Source organism: Oryx dammah, unplaced genomic scaffold (assembly GCF_014754425.2).
Source record: "Oryx dammah isolate SB20612 unplaced genomic scaffold, SCBI_Odam_1.1 HiC_scaffold_11081, whole genome shotgun sequence".
In the NCBI taxonomy this organism is placed as follows: Eukaryota; Metazoa; Chordata; class Mammalia; order Artiodactyla; family Bovidae; genus Oryx; species Oryx dammah.
The window spans coordinates 1,297,801-1,321,865 of NW_024080475.1; the positions used below are offsets into that span (position 1 = coordinate 1,297,801).

Sequence of the window (24,065 nt, forward strand, 5' to 3'; positions counted from 1 at the left end):
ACAGTGTTTCACACATGGAAGGCATTAAAGAAATATCTGGTGAATGTATAAAGGAACTAAGGTCACCAATTTCTCTTAGTATCTGACATATTAAACTCATACTCTGCAGTCACTCAGTATAGCTATTTGTGACATTAGAAAATGCTGTTTTGATGGAATGGTAAGACTGGAAGTCAAGATGCAAAGACTAAGTGATTGGTGAGGAAATGGAAGCAAAATTTAGAGTAATTGTTAAGGTAGCTTAGATTGGAGCAAAGGGAAAATATTCGACTGCCAGAGGGAGAAGTTGGGATAAGAACTGGATCTTTAGGTGTTTTTTTTTTCCTTGTTCTTCAACTGAAGTGATATGAACTTATTTATATGTTGGTGAGGGGGTGGAACTGGCAGAGCGGGAGAGGTTAAAAAAAAAAAGAAAATGGTGATTAATAGGGCCAAGTTGTAAGAAGGTGAGAGAGGTTAGAACTCAAATCCAGGTGGAAGGATACATACGTTTTAGTTTCCAGGGAAGAAAGTTACATTAGGGCTTTTATCCAGACCCAAGTAATGTCTATTAACTAAACCATCTTTTACATATTTCCAAAGATAACTATTTTATGTGATTTCTTCCCAGGTAGGTTTTATGCAATCCAAATCAGTAGGAAATAAGTTTTCAGAGAAACTAGTTAATAATTGTTATAGATTCAGTTTGTTTTTTGACCCTTGGAACAAGCTAGTCAAATTTCTGTAATTCAGAATAACAAAACAGAATTATAACAGGAATGAGTTTATGAGCTTTTTAAAATCACCTTGACCTCTATGGAAAATATTTTTGAAAAAAGAACTGAGTGTTGTTACCCAGAGCATTGTTATTATCTTTGATAAACTGGCAATTTACTTTTTATCACTGTATCCAGCCAGCCATTCATCTAGTAGGAGATCATTTGCCCATAATGCCTGCAGGTTAAAAATTAATGGTAAGCTATTAGCCCCCTAAAAGCATTTTAAGATATGACTGAACATAGTACATAAGATGTGATAAAAAATAAATGAGTTTGAGAAGTATAATACATATGTTTTAAACTTTAAATAAATGAAAAAATAGATAATATTTACTTTTAGAAGGATTTTGTTGATTAAACAGTTTTAGATTTTAGGCACTGAAAAATCTATTTCCATTGTGTAAAAATGTATTCATTACACACAACAAAAGTGAGTCATCAGGAAGAATTTGTTCTGGAATTGCTGTTGAAACTACATGTGCCAAATGATAACTAATTCTACAAGGGGTACCTGGAGATTTATATTAGGTGGTACACAAAAAAAATCTTCAGTAAAGTCTGTTTCTGAGTTCTTCCATGTATTAACAAGTACTTTAGTATTAATGCATGTCTGTAAATTCATATCTTTTTAAAACTTGACAGTGATCTTGGTGGTCATCTACTCCTGTGCTTGTTTTTCCCTCCCCTCTTTCTTTGTGATCTTTTTTTTTTCTTTTCCTCTTTATCCTCTGCAAAACTTTTCAAGGTGGCTGTGATAGGCAATGTTGGGGCTTTGAAGATGTCCAGAGTACAAAGTAGATATTCAATAAATACTTGAATTTAAGATTAAAGTTTATAAATAAGAATGGTATTTTTTCTTTTTCTTTTAATTTTCACTTTTTCTAAAGTTGAGGTATAGTTAATTTACAATGCTGTGTTAGTCTCACGTGTACAGCAAAGTGATTCAGTTATGTTGTTTTTCAGTCGCCCAGTCGTGTCCGACTCTTTGCAACCCCGTGGACTGCAGCGTACCAGATCTCCCTGTCCCTCACCACCTCCTGGAGTTTGCCCAAGTTCATATCCATTGCATCGGTGATGCCGTTCAGCCATCTCATCCTCTGACACCCTCTTCTCCTTCTACCCTTGATCTTTCCCAGCATCAGGGATTTTTCCAATGAGTCATCAGTTCACATCAGATGACCAAAATACTGAAGCTTCAGCTTTAGCATTAGTCCTTCCAGTGAATATTCAGGGTTGATTTCCTTTAGTATTGACTGTTGTGATTTCCTTGCTGTCCAAGGGACTTTCAGGAGTCTTCTTCAACACCACAGTTCAAAGGCATCAATTCTTTGGCATTCTGCTTTCTTTACGGTTCAGATTTCACAACAGTACATGACCACTGGGAAGACCGTAGCCTTGACTATACGGACCTTTGTCAGCGGAGTAACGTCTCTGCTTTTCAAAACCCTGTCTAGGTTTATCATCACTTTCCTCCCAAGAGGCAGTCATCTGATTTCATGGCTGCAGTCACTGTCTGCAGTGATTTTGGAGCCCAAGAAGAGGAAATTTGTCGCTACTTCCACCTTTTTCCTATTTGCCATGCAGTAGTGGGGCTGGACGCCCTGATCTTAGATTTTTTAGTATTTAGTCTTAAGCTGGCTCTTTCACTCTCTTCCTTCACCCTCATCAAGAGGCTCTTTAGTTCCTCTTTGCTTTCTACCATTAGAGTGGTGTCATCTGCACATGTGAGGTTGTTGATGTTTCTCCTTCCTAACTTGAGTCCAGCTTGTAACTCATCCAGGCTGGCATGTCTCATAATGTGCTCAGCATACAGATTAAACAAGCAAGTGAGAGCAGACAGGCCTGTTGTAGTCCTTTCTCAATCTTGAACCAATCAGTTGTTCCATACAGGTTCTAACCATTGCTTCTTGACCTGCATACAGGTTTCTTAGGAGGCAGGTAAGATGGTCTGCTATTACCATCTCTTTAAGAGCTTTCCATGGTTTGTCATGATCCACACAGTCAAAGTCTTTAGCATAGTCAATGATACAAAGATAGATGTTTTTCTGAAATTCCCTTGCTTTCTCTATAATCCAGCATATGCTGACAATTTGATCTCTAGTTCCTCTTCCTTTTCTAAACCCAGCTTGGACATCTGGAAGCTCTTGGTTCACATAATGCTGAAGCCTGGCATGCAGGATTTTAAGCATGACCTTACTATCATGGGAGATGAGTGCAATTGTCCGATGGCTGGCACTTTCTTTGTTACTACCCTTCTTAGGAATTGGGATGAAGATTGACCTTTTCCAGTCCTATGGCCACTGCTGAGTCTTTTAGATTTGCTGACATAATGAATGCAAAACATTGATAGCATCCTCCTTTAGGGATTTGAATAGTCCTGCTAGAATTTCATTGAATTTAGTAGCTTTATTGCACCGGTGCTTCTTAAGGCCCACTTGACTTTGCACTCTAGAACATCTGACTTTGGGTGACTAACCACATACATCATGGCAGTAATCTGGTTCATTAAGATTTTTTTTATACAGTTCTTCCATGTATTCTTTCCATCTCTTCTTGATCTCTTCAGCATCTACTAGGTCTTTACCATTTTTATCCTTTATTGTGCCCATCTTTGGGCAGAATACTCCCTTGATGTTTCCAGTTTTCCTGAAGAGATCTCTAGTCTTTCCTTTTTTGTTGTTTTCCTCTGTTATTGAGCATTGTTCCTTGAAGGCCTTCTTGTCTCTTGTAGCTATTCTTTGAAACTCTGCATTTAATTTGATGTACCTGTCCCTCTCTCCCTTGCTTTTCACATCTCTTCATTCTTCTGCTATTTGTAAAGTCTCCTCAGATAACCACTTTGCCTTCTTGCTTTTCTTTTTCTTTGGGATGGTTTTGTTTGCCGTCTCCTGTACAACATTACAGAACTGTGTCCATAGTTCTTCTAGATCTAGTCCCTTAAATCTATTTGTTACCTCTACTGTGAATGCATATGGGATTTGATTTAAGTCATACCTGACTAACCTGGTGTTTTTCCTGGTTTTCTTTAGTTTAAGCCTGAATTTTGCTATGAGAAGCTGATGATCTGAGCCACAGTCAACTCCAGGTCATGTTTTTGCTGACTGTATACAGTTTCTCCATCTTCGACTGCAAAGAATGTAATAAATCCGATTTCGGTATTGATCATTTGGTGATGTCCATATGTAAAGTTGTCTCTTGTGTTGTTAAAAAAGGGTATTTGCTATGACTAGTGCATTCTCTTGGCGGAATTCAGTTAGCCTTTGCCCTGTTTCATTTTGTTTTCCAAGGCCAAATTTGCTTGTTACTCTAGGTATATCTTGACTTCCTACTTTTGGATTCCAATCCCTGATGATGAATAAAACATCTTTCTTAGGTTTTAGTTCTGGAGGTCTTCTTTGTCTTCATAGCAGTGATCAGCTTCAGCTTCTTTGGCATCTGTGGTTGGGGACTGGATTACTGGATTACATAGACCTGGATTACTGTGATGTTGAATGGTTTGCCTTGGAAATGAACCGAGATCATTCTGTCATTTTTGAGGTTGCACCTAAGTACTGTATTTCAGACTCTTTTGTTGATTATGATGGTTACTCCATTTCTTCTATGGGATTCTTGCCCAGAGTAGTAGATATAATGGTCATTTGAATTAAATTCGCCCATTCCTGGCCATTTTAGTTTGCTGATTCCTAGGATGTTGATGTTTATTTTGACCATCTCCTGCTTGATCACTTCCAGTTATACACACATATATGTACATATTCTTTTTCAACATCTTTTCCATTATAGATTATTACAGGATGCTGAATATAGTTCTGTCTGCTATACGGTAGGACCTTATTATCTATTGTACATATAGTAGTGTGTATCAGTTAATCCTAAACTCCTAATTTACCTCCCCCACCCCACCACTGGCGGTTTCCTTTGTGCCTGCAGTGCAAGAGACCCTAGTTCGATCCCTGGGTCAGGAAGATCCCCTGGAAAAAGTAATGGCAACCCACTCCAGTATCCTGCTTGGGAAATCCCACCGACAGAGGAGCCTGGCGGGATACAGTCCATGGGATCTCAGAGAGTCAGACGCAACTGAGTGACCAACACTTTGACTTTCACCCCTGCTGCTATACCCCTTTGGTTTGTTTTCTATGTCTGTGAGTTCATTTCTGTTTTGTAAATAAGTTCAAGAATGGTGTTTATTTATCTGCGCTTGAAATGGTCAACGCTGTTAAGAACACTAAATATATGAGTTTTAGAAGAGATGCATATGTTTCAAATCTATTTATAGTACTCTTAGAACTGGCAAGTGGTACTATTGTCTATAGTAATAAACAAATTATGAAACTGTCCTGAGTAGTTTTTCTGTTTTAAGGTTTGTCAGTTAACAGATGAACAGATCCATCACCTTGTGAAAATGATACGTGATTTCAGCATTCTTTTTTACAGGGTAAGAGCAAACATTTTTCAACTATGCAACATGTTTCTTATTTCCCTTTAATTGCACCAAAAATGTTAAGGCTCTATGTAGTCATCTAAGGGTAAGAGTGTAGAGGCACAGTGTGAAGAAGTGACATGTTGTGGGCATAATTAACATCTTAAAATTTTAGGTCAAAGGTCAGTCCAAACTAACTATAATTATGTTAAATTATGTTTATACTAAGTTGAGGGACAGGTATGTTGGCATGTTACTTAGACTCATATTCTAATTTGGGGCATACAAAAGTAAAAGATAGTCTAGACAGAGAGTCATACTTTGGGAAAAATATAGACTTTGGTGCAATCACATTTTGCCACTTACCATTTGTGTGGTTAATATTATTTAGGTTACTTAATTTAGGTTTAGTTTATCTATAAAATAGAATAATATTTGTCTTAACACAGAGGCTGTTTTGAGAATAAGTCCTAACTAAATTGTAAATTTTGAAAGTTGTGTATATAGGCATGGGCTTCTCTGGTAGCTCACCTGTCAAGAATTTGCCTAACAATGCAGGAGACATGGATTCAATCCCTGGGTCAGGAAAATCCCCTGGAGAAGGAAATGGCAACCCTTTGCAATGGCAATCCCAGTGCCTGGGAAATCCCATGAATAGAGGAGCCTGGCGGGCTACAGTCCATGGGGTTGCAAAGAGTCAAACATGACTGAGCAACTAAGCAGAAACATATTTTATCTTTAAACAAATTATCAAAAATATGTCCTTTTTTCTCTACATTCCATTTTCTATGTTCAAAATGTTTATTTTTGCTATTGTTAGAAAGTCAGGTTTGTAGGATTCTTCATTAGTTGGCCTAAAGTGTTAATGAGTCTTTAGCTTTATATACCTGTCCTAAGTATCTGTGGCTGTTTCAATATTACTTATGCCCACTTGTGCTTTTAGGGAAAGATGGTTCCAAATAACTACCCATTTTCTGCCCAGATTAAGATGTGTATTTCAATACTCGGCTTAAATTATTATGGGCTTTTTTTTTTTTTTAGATTTTCAGCTTGTACTATTATTTGCTGTATTTCTGAGCTTTTAAATTTTCACACTGCTGATATAAATCCCAAACATTGTCTTTGGAGGAGTTTTCTGTGTATGTGAGTAGAATGAAACTGTGGCAGAGAATAGTCAGTGTCTTTTGAAATAGAACTTATGCCAAATGGAACATGTTTGCTGCTACGATGGCATCTGAATGTTTCTTCTTTTCCAGTGAACCTGTAAGATTAAAAACAACTGTCCTTTTCACGTCAGCAAAGAAGATGATCTTATTAAGCTTTACCCTGTAGAAATAAATTTTTTGGCTATTGAAACAAAGTGAGCAGCTTCAGTGTTCTAAAAATAATCAGATTTAAAGTTAATCTAATCTTTTTCTTATAACCACATAATTATGTTTAATTATAAAAACCTTAAAAGCATGAAAGACATTTTAAATTATAGTACTTTTGTATCCTTTTTAGATAAGAGGGCAAAAAGCCATGCAAAGAGTAATTTTAAATACTAATAAGTTATAAAATAATGGCTTAATTACCTCACACAAATCTTATTTGACAAATGTTGCTGAATCTTGTCAATACCTTTTTCTCAGATGAAAGAAAGATTATGAGGATATATGTATAAACATGTACATTTTTAACAAATCATTTTTAGAAATGACTTTCAAGAATATATCAACACTGTTTTGTATATAACATAATGTTTGTTTGTTTGTTTTTAGTGCTGCAAAGTGCGATCTGCTCTCTCTCAACACTATAAGGTTTACAAGCGTCCTAATTGTGGTCAGTGTTGCTGCAAAATAACTGTGTGTCGCTTAGGGGAGAATAACAGAATGACATATTTCTGTCCTCACTGTCAGAAGGAAAATCCTCAGCATGTTGACATATGGTGAGAAATCTAATTTAAAGTGTACTGTTTGCCCCAATTCTCTTAACAAAAGGGCTATTAATAAGAGAACATAGCTGAAGAGCTATCAGGCTATTAAGAACAGAACATAACTCATTTGAGGGCTTGGAAGAAAATAGTAAATAATATCCTCCAAAAACCAGAAAGATCTGGAGATGATTTATGAGCCTCTTCTGATTCTGCAGAAAATCTGTAAGTTTGATGTTAATATCCAGGCTTTGGCTTTTGTCTCATTTATAAAATGATTACCAGGAAGTGTAGTTTTGTCAATAATTGGAAAAATGCAACTACTTTCCAAAGGTCTTAATTAATAGTAGAAAACATTAGCAAACTCTCTTTACAGAATTGCTGTCTTTCTGGTGAAGCAACCAACTACTTATTAAACATAGACGTAGTGATTCAGCCAGTGGCTGAGTCAGTCTGTTCCCATTCTGCGTTCCAGGGCAGGGAACTCAACACTGGGTGGGTTCAAGGACACACTGGCTCCACTGCGAGAATTGAGCTAAAACTGTGTTGATCTCCTGACCTGCACAAGCCCCTGCTCTGACCCGTGGAGTACAGTGGTACTTCGGGCCTCCTGAAGTAGGTGTCAGTTCAGAACTAGGGTCCTGTAGTTTGCAAAATGTTTGCTGATTTCTCCTTCCCCAGTATACACTTACCCTGGTAAGATGCCGTAGGTCTCTTTGGGGAAGGCTGGGTGAAATATTAACCATGTAAAGGAGCTGCAGGATTTGTGATTTTAAGTCCGAATAATCAGTACAGACATGAAGCACACTAAGTGCTACCAGACTGCAGGGACATTAGCTCTTTATAGGTACACAAAAGCTTGGGGAAATCTCATAGAAAAAGTGTAATTTGATGTTTCTTTTAGAGATATAATTTTGGCTAAGTAAATGAGCAAGCAGACATTATTTAATTGGAAAAGCATTGCCACAAACCTCAAATCATTGATGGTAACACTGGCCAAGCCACGTGAAGACTGCAAGCTGTTCAATAGGAAAAGCTAGTTTTACAGTTAGGGTGGAGTTAACTGGTCAGAATCAGTAGTACTAGGAATGGTTCATGTCTCACCTAAATCAGTAGATTAAAGACTTTTTAATTGATTATAGCAATGTTAGGATAGAAAATGAAGAAACACACATGAAACTTGTGTAGTATAATGGGCAAGAGATGGTTACTAGGCCTGAAGTCAAGACACTGGAAATGGAGGAAAAAATAGTCACCTAAAGCCAGCAAAAATTATGACAGATTTGATATGTGGGGTAATGCAAAAAATTCCAAGCCCCCAAACAGAAATTTTCACTTTACAGGACTGGGAAAGATGGGTGGAATGGAAGAGAGAAATCCAAGTTTTGGATATGTGGACCAGATCCATATATGATGGATAATGAAGACTTGATGGTTACACCTGTGTTGTTGGTGGAAGTATTAACACAGAATTGATTCACTGGAAAAGTATAGAGAAAATAAGCAAGGTCTGAGCTTTGGAGAGTATCCCTAACTACACAGTAGGGGGAAAAGAGGCAGAGAGGGAACAGGATGCGGTGGTTGGAGACAGGAGGGCAAGCAGGGAGATACACGTCTGTGAGGAGGCCTGGGAGGGCGGAGGCACCGTTTTGTCTGGGGAGCTCAGGGCCCTGGGACGGGAGTGATGTGGTCCAGATCCCCATTACGTCTCCATCAGTAAGTATGTCTGCAGCTGTCTTTTGTTTTTTCTTCCTTGTTCCTATGTTTCATTTTCTTCATCACCTTTTGTTAACAGTTACTTTTCTCTAAACCATGCCATATCCCCCTTTTTTTCAGCTTCCTCACCCCATTTTACTATCAGAGATCTGAAATATGGTTAGATAATGTTATATTACACAAATTTAAGGGTTTCTTATTTTTAATATTACATTTATTCAATCAAAAACGTATAAGAGTTTCTGGCAGAAGACATTCAATATATATTCATCTACTGAATAAGTGATTAATATTCCACATGTATTTGTTTTCTATGAATTGATAGCTTTTGAAAATTTTAAAAATTCACATTTTTCCAGATTGTCAAATAAGCAAAGTTCTTTTGAAACTAGGATTCAAAGCCTCAAGGGTTCCCTGAAAGAGTCTTGGAAGTCAACTGTGAGCTGTAGAGGCATGGTGCACTGGATATGTCCTGGGCCCTCAAGTCCCTCCCTCCTAACCTGGTTCTGTTTTATATGTTGGCACCCAGCTGAAGACTTATTGCAGAATAAGTGTGTACATAATAAAGCATTTGAAAACAAGTAATATTTGCCCCACTCTTAGAGATTTCTACAAGTAAGTATATTCTAGTCATTGTCCGGATGAGCATTTGAGCACTTTTTATATTGACTAAACTTTTTTCGTTTTAAAGTCATTTCAAATTCAAATGAAATATTAAAAATCCCCATCATAATGATCTAAATTCTTGTGTTCCTTCAGTCACTAAAAATTTACTTCAGTCCTTCCTGAAGTCCTACCCAGATTTTCTAGTCTATTGGTCACACCATACTTTGCATACCTGTACCGTGTATTGTTGGCTCTTCTTGCATACTAACTAGCAAAATCTGTGTGTGTGAGTATTGTTTCCATGAAGGGAAACTGCATTATTCTTTGACTTTACTGGAGTCTTTATAATTTCTTTCTCACTTTTTCATTTTTTATGCTGTTGACTTTATTAGGGTCTGCAATACATCAAGTGCTGGGATAGCACAGAGAAAATATAATAGTGACTCTGTGACTAATACGTTCCCACATGGTGCTGCTGCTCAGTCCTTTATCTGAGGACCACCAGCCCTCAGCTTCCCCTCTACCAGGCTGTTCCTCGGTCACTGGTGGATGGTGCATGTTTGAATGGACTTGGGGCCCTGGTCATGACATCCCCTAAGCAAGGAATGGAGCAGCATCTCTTGAATTGGACATTTGAGACAGTCCACCTGCTCCCTGACATCACCAGGGCATGTGGTCCCTGGGCACCGAGCAGGTACATGGTGGTGCTGGCAGCACATGGGCTTTGCCCAGAGAGAACCCCAGGCCTCACGCCACGGACAGCGCCCTCCACGTCGTGCTGCTGGAATGACTGCTTCCATCCTCCACCCTCCCCTCCCCCCTCCACAGAGGACCACACAGCAAGCCACGAAAGCTTCCTGAGTGTCTGGCAGATTTGCCTCTGCAGCAGGGCCTACAGGATGTTTTGACAGACTGGGTATGAGGGAAAAGTGTTACAGACAGCTCCCAGGTTTCTTGCCTCATCAGCTGAGTGCATGGTGATGCCATTTACCGAGATGTGACAAACCAGCAGGATTGCAGATTGGGGGCAGGGGTCCAGACTTTTATCTGTACAAGTTTCCTGTGGCTGCTATAACAGGTTACCAGCAACCAGATAGCTTAAAGCAGCAGCAGTTTATTCTCTCATGGTTCTGAATGCTAGCAGTTCAGCATTATTCTCACTGGGCCAGAGTCACAGTGTGGGCAGGCTGTGTACCCCTAGCCCAGCGGCTCTTGCGGGGAATCCATTCCTTGCCTTTTCTAGCTTCTGGTAATTCTAATGTCCTTCATGTGTGGCTATATGATCCCAGTCTCTGCCTTCCTTTCTGCATGTATCAAATCTCTCTCTGCCTCACTCTCTCTTAAGGATACTTGTGTTTGGATTAAGAGATCACTCTGATAATCTTTTGGAGGTCATTATTCAGCCTACTGCAGACATGTTAAGGTTGAAATTCTGGTGAACTGTCCAATTGGGGACTGGAAATAATTTATTACTAGATTGTTAAGACATGGAGCAGTTAGGAGAAAATGCTTCCAAAGCTTCTGTATGTAACAATAAATATCCTCTTATGGTAAATTTATAGGATAGAAAATGAAAATGGTGAAAAGTTGGAGCACATTAAAAATCTGAAGGTTATTTAAATTTTTTGTGCTTTACTTAATTATGAATAAATGCATGATGCTGCTGCCTCTCATAGTAAGTCAGTAGAGGGCAAGCATTAGGTCAAGTAAATTCTTTAGAAGGTCTGGTATTGCATAGGAATAAGAAATATTTTTTAAATTTTATTAAACTATAGTTGATTTAGAGGGATAAGAAATATTGAATAGCATTAAAAGTCAAGATAAGTAAAGATAAAAGAACCATAATGAGATGTGTCTTACTTTCAGATTTTCTTATGCTATTTATGATTTTACCAGACAAGTCTGAATTTAAAACCTATTATAATTATATGTAGGGAGCAAAATATTACAGAAGACAAGACTACTTTTGAAAGTCAAAGAAGTCATGTTCTGAAATGTAAGGTAGAAAGCCTTTACCAGAAGAGTGTTTTTTCAATATTAATGTTTGGACACACGAAAGGAATCCATGACACTGCCTTGGTTGCTAAACCGTGTGATGTGCTCTGTAGACTCAGAAACGTGCTACAGAGCAGGACTATATCAGAGCTTAGAAAGGCACTTCCTTTAACAATACAGAGTCAATTAGAAGTTCAGGGTAGAGAATCATACTTTACGTCTGTGCCATAAATCGAGGTTGGTTTTACTATTTGCTTACTAATCTCTTAGTTAGATATCAACATGAGAGAGTTTCACATGAAGGGAAATAACGTTAAGTATAGATATCTTCCTCATCATAGTAGATTGTAGCTCAACTAATTGCCACAGTGCTGAGTAGATGTTGAGAAATTCCAGAGGCACACAAAGTAAATGTGAAGCTTTTCTCATCTTAACAGTTATTTCTTTAATTTCTGCATAACTTTTTTCCTCCCTAATTTGGTCGAATAAAGATAGTTTTGCTTCAGGAAGAGTCCCACTTACTTTAAAAATTAGTTCCGAAATGTTCCCTAGTGGTTAGGTCAACTGCTTTTAGTTGGTTTAAAAGCACACATACACAGTTCTTCGACTGTAAGACGTTTGTTAGTTCTGTCTTTAACGGCAATTTTCAGGACCCAAGTGAAAACATTCTGAGACATAGAACTTCTAACCAATAGTAAACGTGTAGCATTTGGGTATTAGTGGTTCTGTAATTGTTTCTGGGGCACTCAGAATGTATAAGAACAAGGCCATAATAAAAGTGTTAATGATTAACTTCAGGACACATTCTCTTCTAGCATGCTGCCAGTTAGAAACACCACAGTCAGTTGGCCTTCTAGCAGAGAGGGTCATCTTATGGACTGTGTGGCCCAGAAATCTGAAGAGCAGTGGACATGTGAAGTCTGTACTCTAATAAATAAGCCATCTTCTAAGACATGTGATGCTTGCCTGACTTCAAGGCCTGCAGGTAAGACTGAATTTTGATTCTGAGTTCCTGCCATTTCAAAGAGGATAAATTGCACAAAGTCAAGTATATATCTTGTTCCATTTTGATATTTCACAACTAACTAAAATGCCTTCTTTCTGAAAGGTTTAAAATAATTGCCAGCCTTTGCGTGTAAACCATGCTAATATTCTGTTGAGCTCTTTTTTTTTGTTTTTAAACAGGGAGGGAAGACATGGTATGTGCCTTTGTATCTCAAAAAACTGAGATGATCACATCTGTTCTCTGTTTCTAATGAATTATTCAATAAACCGTTGTTTTATGCAGATTTCAGCAACTTTTGAGTTTGTTATTCAGTCCAAGTGGTTCATAATTTGAAACGGAGGATTTCTGTAAGAATATCTTTGCAGGTGGAATAGAAAAATGCTGAATTTATTCCTCTTTCTTTATCCCTCCTACCCCTTGTTATTAAAATCTTTACCCAGACAATTGTACTGATTTCATTCAAATTCTTCAAAATAACTCTTCATAGCTCACAATTTCATGCGTTCAGAGAATGTAAAACCTCAGAGGAAACCTGTGATTAAGAACCATCTCATTGATGTGGCTTCTATTGTGTTCTCAAAGTGTTCTTTCTTTCTTCAATTAGGGAGGAGAAAGTCCGTTCTTGACTTCTGGATCCCACATTGTGTGAGCTGTCATATTGTGTTTTGTTCTCTGGGCCAGAGAGGCAGGCATCACCCCTTACACAGCTTCACTGGGAGCAGAAGGAACTGTGTCTCCTATTTCTGGCCCTCCCTTCTTCAATATCATTCAACAGAGAGCCCTCAGAAAATCACAGTCTTAGATTTCCACATTTATTTTGACATTCTGAAATGCCTTTACACATCTTAATTGTTTTCTTATTTTTTCTGAATATGAAAGGCATATATATCTCAAGAGCAATTTAGAATAAATTACAGTACAGATTCTAAGATGCTGTCTTGAAACATATTTAATAAATGCAAATCTTTGTAATTCATCTTTACTTTTTTGTAATAAGCCTTTTACTTGGTCTTGTCATTCACAGACACATTCCTGATGATCTAGATACAGGCTCTAACTGCTGATCTAAAGCTTTGTGGGATGTCCCCTCTTAACTACACTGCATTAATATTTGGTCTGACAGTTGCAAAATTGATAGCCCAATAACCTTTAAATGCTAAAGCACAATATAAAGCGTAATAAATATAAATCTTTATTAAACCCAACTCTGAGTCCCTGGAAGTTGTTGAAATTTTGCACTTCATGTAATACTTTATTTCCTAATCAGAAGGTGGCTAATTCTGGATTCCTCAAGCTAACTTTGTATTATTAGTTATATACATTAAGTCACTGTAATAAATGAACTGAATGTTTTAATCAGATGAAAAGATGTTTCAAATAGTCAGTGTATTTAAAGGAATACTATAGAATTACTTGTCTCTTTTTCCAGATTCAGTACTCAGGAATGAAGGAAATCCTACTGTCTTTAACAACTTAGTGAAATACCCTTGTAATAGCTTTGGAAAACCGAAGGCGAAAGTGAAGATCAACAGGAAAACTGCATTTGGAACTACAACTCTTGTTTTGACAGATTTCAGCAATAAATACAGTGCTTTGGAAAGAGAAGAAAGCCACAATCATATACCAGATGGGGAGTTTCCAAGCCCTCCTCCTAACGTGTGTGGAAGTGATACACTGAACACCTCCAAGGAGAGAACAAACTATAGAAGTCAACCATCTAACAAAATAAATATATCACCTATAGTCTACTCTCAGTATAAATTATTTAGTCCAGCACATAAAAAATTAAAAACAACCCACTATTCATCACCAGATCTTAAAAGTTGCAACCCTGGATTTTCTAACAGGTATGATGCTTCTCACCTTGGTCTTTAAGGTATTTGTGTTAAGTTTTAAGGATGAAGAAGAATCATCCATTGCTAAGGAAGCCTAATTGATCTTGGAAATGTAAATCAAACCCGGAAAGACTTTTACAGTATTCAATAATTTGCATCCCTTTCTTCCTCTAGCTTATAATACTACAGAAGGGAAGGGAATGAAAAACAGAATTTCCTCCATCCGTAGAAAACTTGGTTTTGGTTTTTCTGACCACTGTATACATGCTTAATACAGAAAGTTAGGAAATATTGGAAATTATGAATACAAATAATTAAATACCCCCCCAGTCATACTGGTTATTAGTCTCCACTGTTAGCAGTGTTCTGTTTTATTTTTTTTAACTTTTCTTCCAATGAAAGATAGTTCTTCTAACAGGGAAACTGTTCATTTAGTAAATGTCCTCTGTTCTGAAGGAAAGGGATCTGAGACATTTTTAGTGACATTTCTGCTAAAGAAAGTGGCTGTATTTCAAACAGCCAAGGAGAGTGGCAGGCATTGTTTCAACCAAAAAGGCTTGAAAAGCATGTGTACTACTTTTGGACATGAAATTAAAAGGTTGTAATTTCAGTTAATGAATACTACCAGACCACATATGTTTTTAAGAGACTACTAGGAGAAGGCAATGGCACTCCAATACTTTTGCCTGGAAAATCCCATGGGCAGAGGAACCTGGTAGGCTGCAGTCCATGGGGTCGCGAAGAGTCATACACGACTGAGCGACTTCACTTTGACTTTTCACTTTCATGCATTGGAGAAGGAAATGGCAACCCATTCCAGTGTTCTTGCCTGGAGAATCCCAAGAATGGGGGAGCCTGGTGGGCTGCCATTTCTGGGGTCACACAGAATCGGACACAACTGAAGTGACTTAGCAGCAGCAGCAGCTATACATTCAGGAGAAGACACCAATTGCTGTCACCAGAGATACAGTGACTTTAGTAAACAGTGTCATCCTTGTTCCTTAATAATTATTGGCAGCTCTTCCTACTGTTCTTCTCCAGCCTTATTTAATAGTTTGTCTGGGGCTCCTGATGACCATATCTCCATCAGGGAGAGACTTCTCTCCACAATTTTCTTTTCCTTCAGAAAGCAGACATTGTGTATCCAGCATCTTTACATGAAGTGAAGAATATTTTAAATGAAGTGAAGGTGGGTCTTCTTGCCAGTGGGAGATGAGCAGGGGAAGAGCTGCTGTGGGTGGGCTCTGAAGTAATCTCAGGAGGGGTTCTGGTTTCCACCCTCTCTGATTAGCTGTGTCTTTGCTCATGGAAAGATTATTCCTCTGGGTAGTGAGGCGAAGGACCACCAGTGCACACACCTAGAGTAACCTCTGGGAATCCTTGTAACTTATTTCATAACAGAATTCTGAGATGATTTTTGGCCAATAGATGCTTTAATCTCAAGTTCCCCTTACTAGTTCTAAATTTATCATCAGTTTATCTTGATAAATTATTCTTGGCTAATTTTTTGTTGTTCTTCCTAATCACTTATTATAACTTGTTTGACTTTTATCTGTAATACTCATAAAATAGAGACATTTGAGTTAAGTTATGGAGGGGAAACTTAACTGCTCAATCAGTATACCATCTCTTCGCTTAACGCTAATTAACGTTTCATGATGAAAGTTCATGAAGGAGCTAGTTTAGAGGGCCCGAGTTGGTAGGCTTTCCTGAAAGAAAATCGTTTTTGAACAGCCTTTTTTGTTGTGTCCCATAAGTGGAAAGAAGCAGATGTGATTGTTTAAAAATATTGTGGCTGTTTTTGTACTCAGATGAAGTATCTTGGCATATTTTTATTTCCTTGGTGCTTTGTAGAAAATCTCAGACAATTTAACTAATGAATTAGGGATTTAAAAAACATTAATGTAACCTTAAATTTAAATGATTTCTTCATAAGCCATTAGTAATAGGGTCATATGATTAATCACACGCAAACAGCATTACTTAGAAACACTGCTGCATGCGAATGTGTTGAATGTAAGAACCCCAGGAATGCGACTCTAAAATCAATCAAGATCAACTAGCAGAATAAATGTCAAGTGATGAAATACATTCACCCAGCAGCCCTTCTGCACCCAGCTACTTTACAAGGAATAAATTGCAAATTACTGTCATTTATTTCATTTTTCTCCTTGTCTGACAGCTATAGTGTTCATCTCGTGGACAAGATGCTGAGCAGAAGCTCACAACATAATAGGATTAAAGCAGGTGGTCCACTCAGAGAAGTGATAGCCAGTTCATTTTTTCTTTAATAATTATATGGTAATTAATTTGCCTTTTGTTCTCTTAATTACTGATCTCATCACCACATGATACATGCTATGTTGACAGGGCGTATTTTCAGATTGGTCTTTAGACAGATTTGAATTGAATCCAGCTACTGGATTATAAATCAGATAGTTGAACCAATTTTTAAGCAGTTAAGAATGACTGTTAGACAGTTTTAAGTCTTTGATCCAATTATTATAAATACAGAGCAAAACACAGTGATACCACTTCAAAGAAATCATACATGTGTTTCAGGTTGAAGTTTTTCCTGAGCTCATGTAGATGAGAGAAATGAGATAAAATCAGTCTGCTGCCATCAGGGTTGCCAAATTCTACCTCTAATCACCAGTGAAGCACTGGCACCTTGTACATGCTCCTGGGTCACCTTTTGGAGTTTTCAGTCCCCAAGAATGTCAGAGCCACCTGGGACCATCCAGGATGAGTCATTTAACCTCTGTTTGTTTGTTTGCTGTGATCCTTGAAATACTACTGAACTACAAGATATACATTCAGTGAGACTGATTAATTTTTAAAAATTAGATAATATTTTTATTATAATCACCTGATCTGTATAATAAGTTAAATCATGATAAATTGGTCATTGAAAAAAATACCCACTTTAAAATTGAAAACCTGTGCTTGGTAATGTCCTCCTTGATAATAGCTTTTGTCTGATGTGTTTAATATTATTTGAACAATGCTTATTGAACATGTTCAGTGTTTATTATTAAGTATGTATTGAGAACCTATTGTGCATTATAAGCATTACTCTTGATTCTAATGACTTTTACCTCAGCAAACTACAGTGAGCAGAGCTAAAAACAGCCCACCCCCAGTTTTAATAAGTAAAGTTTTACAGAGACAGTCCCATTTCTTGTTGGTTTACATATTCTTTCTGGCTACTTTTCATGATAAAACAGCAGACTTGAATATTTTGTAACAGAAACCAAAAAAACCATGAGCCTAAAAGTATGTCCCTTCTGAAAAGATTCACCAACCCTGATCTATTATATTGACGATTTATGCCGTGCTTAGTCATAGATTTGTGTTGCGACCACATGGACTGTAGCTCTACAGGTTCCTCTGTCCTTGGGGGTTCTTAAGGTAAGAATAATGGAGTGGGTTGCCATGCCCTCCTCCACTGACCATTTGTAATCCAATATTAATATTTAAGATAACAGTCTTAGTTATCAAAATAAGTTAAACTATTCCATATGCTGTTTACCCAAGAAAACACTTTGCTACATTATTGAGAGTTTTTAAAGTAATGATGGAAACAAAGAGGAACCAGAATGTCCTCAGTTAATCAGAACATTTAATTATTCTGGGTAATGTTTGTTATCATGAAATGAAGATTTGTCTCGTGTCTTTGGAGCCTGTGTGTTCTTGGTCACAGTAACTCGGTCCTCTGACACGTACTGTGTGTATGTTCAGTCTCTGGGGTTCTGATTCTGCCAGCCATCTGGTGTAGAGGCAGATGATTCTGAGGAGCTGCCCAGTAATCCTGAAGCTTCTGGTCAATGGGCCATACTCAGAGGGCCAGGATAAGATAGCATATGGTATTTTTAAATTTATCATTGTACTAAGGAAGAAGGGAATGGAAGATAGAAATGAGGAACTTACAAGAGACACTGGAGTCTTTCCTTCCTACCTTGATCCTATCTTCCACCATGCTCCTCTCCAAAATAGCTTTACTAATAAGGGAATCTAAACCTCTCCCTGGATTTGTGAAGCTGGAGATTTCTAGGTTGAAGCAAGTGGGTTCAAAAATGTTTGATTGTTAACCCCAGCCTTCCAAATAATAAAATTATGTTTGCATATGTGTACTTTTTAAAAGAAAGCATCAGTTTATTTCCTTCTCTTAAGATTTTTAACTTTATTTTCTCCTCCTCTAAATTTTTTGTAAGCATTATTTATTGCCCTCTTGCTTTGATTTTGAAATCACTCAACTTCTCTACAACTATCCAAATGTTTAACTTCTCTTGGAGTTAAGATTTTAATATTTACTCTTTCGGAGGCACTGATGAAACCAAAGGAGATGGAAAAGAGAAGTCTTTTGCCTTTCACCTTATTAATTTCTGGTTAGTGTTCCCTGTGATTCTAAATAATAAGCCACCATCCCCAAAACTGAAAGTGCTACCAACAAAATACCTGCTGAGGAATATTTAATAATAACAGTTTCTTCACAATGCCCACAGCTGCTTTCATCTCATAGACGCGGCTGCACAAACAGCTTCAGAAACTACCCTCAGGATGTTTGAGTCCATTTAAAGCAATATAGTTAAATGTCTTTTATAAACAAGTGTAGACCAGCTTCATCACAAATAAAAGATCCCTTGTATGTCAATTATATCTCAATTGAAACTGGAAAAAATATCTCACACTCTGAACATTTTGATGAGATATGATGCCTTGAGATATTATAGGAACGAGTATGTGAAGCATATAGTTTAGGATTTATAAGTATTTTTTAAAAAATCACTTGAGAATGGTATTTTGTTCTTCAGAAATTAACAAAAGAAAGGAAGAACTTTATCATTTAAAAATTTAAAATTGGGCTATTAGGGGAAGGGCTTCTGTTTTTAATAAGGGCTCTTTTTCTCTTCAATTGACTTATTAAAAAGACTATTATAAAGGCATTATTAAAAATATGCAAAGTATAAAAATTAAATCCTGAAGCTCCTTTTTGAAGAGAAAATTCCACATACAGTGGAAGGCCAGCTTCTGACCTTTATACACTGTATACAGGGATAACCTTCAGCCGCTCTTGATCTAATCATGAGGAAGAATAAAGCTTCCTTGCTAGCTTTACAGAATACACCTTTCTGCTCTGGCGGCAGCCTGCTGAAATATGATTGCAACTATTATGTAGCCTTGATCAAAGCAAAGCATAGAAAATTATCTTTAGAGTGGGCAGTAGAAAGAGTGATCTCTTTGGCCTTGTCAGAGCCATTGATGACAGTCTGCTACCCATGAGAAAATAATTAGAGAAGATTGTGACTCTTGCTTGTTTTGGGGTCAGAGGGCTGTTGGACTTGAGAATATTTTAGGGGAAATAAAAGTGGCCACCCAGTCATGTTGGGTAAGAAAATAACCAAATGTCACAAATGAAAACTAAGAAGATTGGATGTGCAAGTCAGCTGTTTTTATTCTTGAGAAATTTGAATTACATGTCTAATTTAAATTAAATTTGCATAAATAGGTACCTTTGGAAGTAAATTAGAATTACCTGGGAAAACCAAGAATTAGAACGACCTAAGAGTCGGACATGGCTGAGCAACTTCACTTTCATGCATTGGAGAAGGAAATGGCAACCCACTCCAGTGTTCTTGCCTGGAGAATCCCAGGGATGGGGGAGCCTGGTGGGCTGCCGTCTATGGGGTCGCACAGAGTCAGACACGACTGAAGCGACTTAGCAGCAGCAGCAGCAGGAGTGCACGCAATTATGTGAGGTTGACCACGGTCCCTTTTTGGCACCATTTCTCTGTACAGGCGGGATTCTAATGTGGAGGTGAGGTGATGCGAATGATCCCTTTTAGCCCTGTTGTGCTGCAGTTATTTTGTAACTTGTCATTACAGTGAACTTCAAAGCAATATGACAGATGGTCCTCGTTTGTTAAATGCTGGCAGTCCCCGCTGCAGTAAACATGGCCGCCCCTGCACTCTCCGAGTGGTGAGGAAGAGTGGAGAAAACAAGGGCAGGCACTTCTATGCTTGTCCTCTACCAAGAGAAGCACAGTGTGGATTTTTTGAAGTATGTGTATGATTCATCAAGCTTAATGATTGTGTCATTGAATACTTAGGCCACTAAAATGTAGCAAATATCCATCCATTTATGGTTTTATCTTTAAATATAAAAGCTGTACTGGTGGTGTTAAAATTTGAAGGTGTTCATCCCAAAAAGAAAAATTAATTCAATGACAGCTGTTCCATTATTAGAGTATATTTGTAGCCACCAGTACAGGTAGAAGTATCCCTTGGTTTACAGAAAGAAAAGTAACCGAGTCACTTACCAGGGACTGATAATCCAAGATAGATATTTGCTTTTCCTGACTTCAGAGTTGCCAGGGTCCAGCCCCGGTGGATCCAGGGTAATTCAAAGGGGAGACAGAGTAGGCGAGGAAAACTTATTTATTTAGAAATATAAAGAGAGATTAGGAAAAAATAGTGTAGTAGGAAAATTTAGTGGAGAAAAGAAGCTGAATAACTTGCTTTACGCGGAGAGCTAATAAAACCTCGAGACAAAAGGTTTGCACCATCTACGTAGGCCACCGGCGCCCGCTTGAATAGTGGAGGGTGCCCCGGCTTGGGCTCCCTCTCATGTGGGTCTTAGAAGCCAGGGCAAGTAAGTAGACATGGTGAGCCTCACACTCCAGATGGGAATTCAGCCTGAAAAGGGGAGGGAGAGAGAGTCGACACAGGGGGAGCCAGATTTCCAAGAAACCAGTTCGAGAAGCTGGTCTGAGAAACTGGTCCATCCTTTATTGTTCAGGGAAGCTTTTTATACTTTTGGTTGTACATAGAGATCAATGGATAATATAAAATTATGCAGCGTCAGCAGCCCTGACTGTCATCGAGACCAGGCTTTCTCTCTGCATACCTAGCTGTATACACAAGTCTTAGGTGATTTACATCATCTTCTGCCCAAAAGGCCCATTAGCATTTTGCAGCCCTTTTCTGATAAGGGTCTGTCAACCAGAAAATTTATTTGCGTTAATAGTGTTGTTCTTCCCAAAGTCCGGTGCCACTCTCAGAAAGCACTAATTAAGGTTACATTCTTACATAGCAAGGACACAATGATTTATAACAAAGAAAGAGGAGTACAGTGATTTATAACAAAAAGAAAGTTTACTAACTCAAAAGTCTAGTGTTGCTAACATCAAAACTACTGTATTCCTTTTTCTATATCCCAATTACATTGATTAATATCCTTCAGGTGCCTAAAAGATGAAGACTATGGAGGTCTGGCAGCAGTCATTGACTCACCAGTGAAACCCATCATCAACATAATTTTTAGCTTTTTAGAAAAGGGCTCTATATCTTTAAGATGCTTTAAGCTTCATGCCTCTCTCGGTTGGGGGGCTGTAAACAATCACAAGTGTAGTTAAACCTGTCAGGCAAGTTAGAGAGCCATCAAAGGGGTTTGAGCTGAAACATTCCTTTCATATGCAGGAGACCAGTTGGAGCTCTAAGTTAACTTTTTCCAGAGAAAGATGGTTGGGGATAGCCCCCTGTAATGCTGGAAGAGTATAGTATAGCAGACAGTAAACAGACAGATTTTGGTTTCGGGGTAGATGCTCAGGCAGAGGACCCCTTGAGACCTGACTCGCCTTGCCCGTCAGGTCTCTCCACATGACTTTGTCATGGGTGGGATCTCCCGTGCTGGCTCCCGGCACAGAGTGACATCCAGACCTTTGGTTTATGCATTGAGTAGAGATACCTGGGAAACTAATTTACATGCCCTGGGTTTACAATAAGCTTGGCGAATCCTACTACACAAGCTTAGCCAAAAAAAGTGATGACACAGTAACAGTTTAGATGTAGGTGATTCCCCAGTCTTTCGGTCTATGAGTTTGTCCCTCCAAATGACTATGAGACAGAAGACAGGAGCCTGGGTCCTTTGGGTCAGTCTTGCTTCCTTCCTCATTGTTAGCCTCACGCTGCTGACTGGCATGTTAAGGTTTAAAGATACAGCTGCTTTAACTGATGAAAAACTGGAAAAAGAAAAGACGAATCTTTTCAGTGCTGGAGCAGGAGTTTGCTGGTTGGGCTTACTGAGAAAGAAGTTATCTGTCTTCAATGTGGTGCCTTCCTAAGGAATTCCCCAGGGAAGATGTAATCATGATTTCAGAGCCTAGCCCCTGCCGGAGATGTGACTCCATCTGACTCAACGTACACATCTCCCCCAGAAGCTTGTATAGACTTACTGGAGAAAATATTATTAACAATACTAATCACAGCCTTCTTGGTAAAGGCCTCTTGAGGCCAAAATTAATAAGGATAAGAATAATACAGTGGAATCCGGTAGTAATTAGTCTGGGTAATTCTGTATTGGATTCTTTTCCTAAGAGAGTAAGAAAGTTTAGTATTAAAGTCATAACAAATCTTTGATCTTAGTAGCTTTAACTGAAACAGATCTATAGCAGGAACATTGCTGATTTACTTTACAGTGAGATTTTCAATAAAGTGAAGGAACTTCTGTAAGTAAGCCTTCGGAAGAAGGAGACTTGGAATTATGACAGTTTCTCATGTGGTTCAGGCAAATTTGTTAGAGAAGCTATTTATAGGATATAAAGCTTTTAAAGGGCAATAACTAATGACTTACATGCATCTTACAATGTCAGGTTAACAGGAAAAGGAGTGGAAACAAGAAGGTACTAATCAAACACATCTCATCAGTCTACCTCCATCTAAACTGTGCCTTCTGTTTCTCTCCAGTGGGCAGATTTGTCCTTCCCATTCTGCAGCCATGGCAAACGCTCCATCATGAGAACAGTGTTGAAGATTGGACCGAATAATGGAAAGAATTTTTTTGTGTGCCCTCTTGGGAAGGAAAAACAGTGCAATTTTTTCCAGTGGGCACAAAATGGGCCAGGAATAAACATTATTCCAGGATGCTAAGTTTCTAGTATTTGAGAGCTATTCATTTAAGTGTGTCATCTTTCCACTCAATGGCTGTGTATATTTCTTTTTTTGCTTGATGAATGCTATATGTTTCATCAAATATACAATATATTCCATTTATAATGTATATTTAATCTATTTAGTTATGACAATAAACTATTTTTAATATGCTGTTGGTCTGTTTTAACTTATTTAGGGAAGCAGTAATTTTTTTTTCTTTCAGGAGAGTGTGCAGTTCAATAAAATAATGCGGTATTCAGTCTGTGATGAATAATTTCTCATGTATCACCACTATTCATAATATATGATTAAAGGAACTTCTTGTTTTCCTAAGTGAAATGTAAGAAATGGAATCTTCTTTATAGAAAATATTTTCTTTCTTTTTATTCTATTCAACAAACATCAAGTTCCTCAAGATGCTAGAGACATGCTGAACACATGTATAACTTCAAACACATTTTTGTGAAAAGCTATGGGGATTCAGAATATAAAAGTAACATTTAAGAAAAGAAGTCATCTGTATATCTTTAAAAGAGAAGTTGGTTTAAACTTTTCTGCTCGTGATTTAATGCCTGTTAATTAATTGTTTAAGTTCATTTCAAAAGCTTAATGTGCTATTATTTTTTAATTTCTAGTTTTAACTCCCCTCTTTTTAAAAAATTTAGCCTAGGTATAATTATTTTCCAAAAGAAAAGAAAAATATTAATCTCAATGCATTTCTGCATGTTTATGGAAAATTCCATTCAGAGCTGGTTCTGTCTATTTTAAAGGATAGCATGGAAGATGGCTGGACCCTCATGCCCCTTCTAAAACCAAATAGTCCCTGCAGCACTCTGGAAGTTAACAGCATATAAAATTACCACAAGGAAAGAGCATATTTCATCAC

At 37.8% G+C, this 24,065-nt stretch overlaps 1 protein-coding gene across 1 annotated transcript in view; it reads left to right on the forward strand.

The window, feature by feature from the left end:
• Positions 1-23,350, forward strand: part of LOC120860536 (endonuclease 8-like 3) — a 45,539-nt gene extending 22,189 nt beyond the window's left edge. Inside the window, exons 5-10 of the mRNA XM_040236359.1 lie at positions 5,119-5,193; positions 6,939-7,105; positions 12,223-12,392; positions 13,843-14,260; positions 20,135-20,309; positions 22,994-23,350. Coding sequence (XP_040092293.1) covers positions 5,119-5,193; positions 6,939-7,105; positions 12,223-12,392; positions 13,843-14,260; positions 20,135-20,309; positions 22,994-23,176 — 1,188 coding nt within the window. The 3' untranslated portion in view covers positions 23,177-23,350. The remainder of the gene's footprint in view (positions 1-5,118; positions 5,194-6,938; positions 7,106-12,222; positions 12,393-13,842; positions 14,261-20,134; positions 20,310-22,993) is intronic.
• Positions 23,351-24,065: the final 715 nt, after the last annotated feature.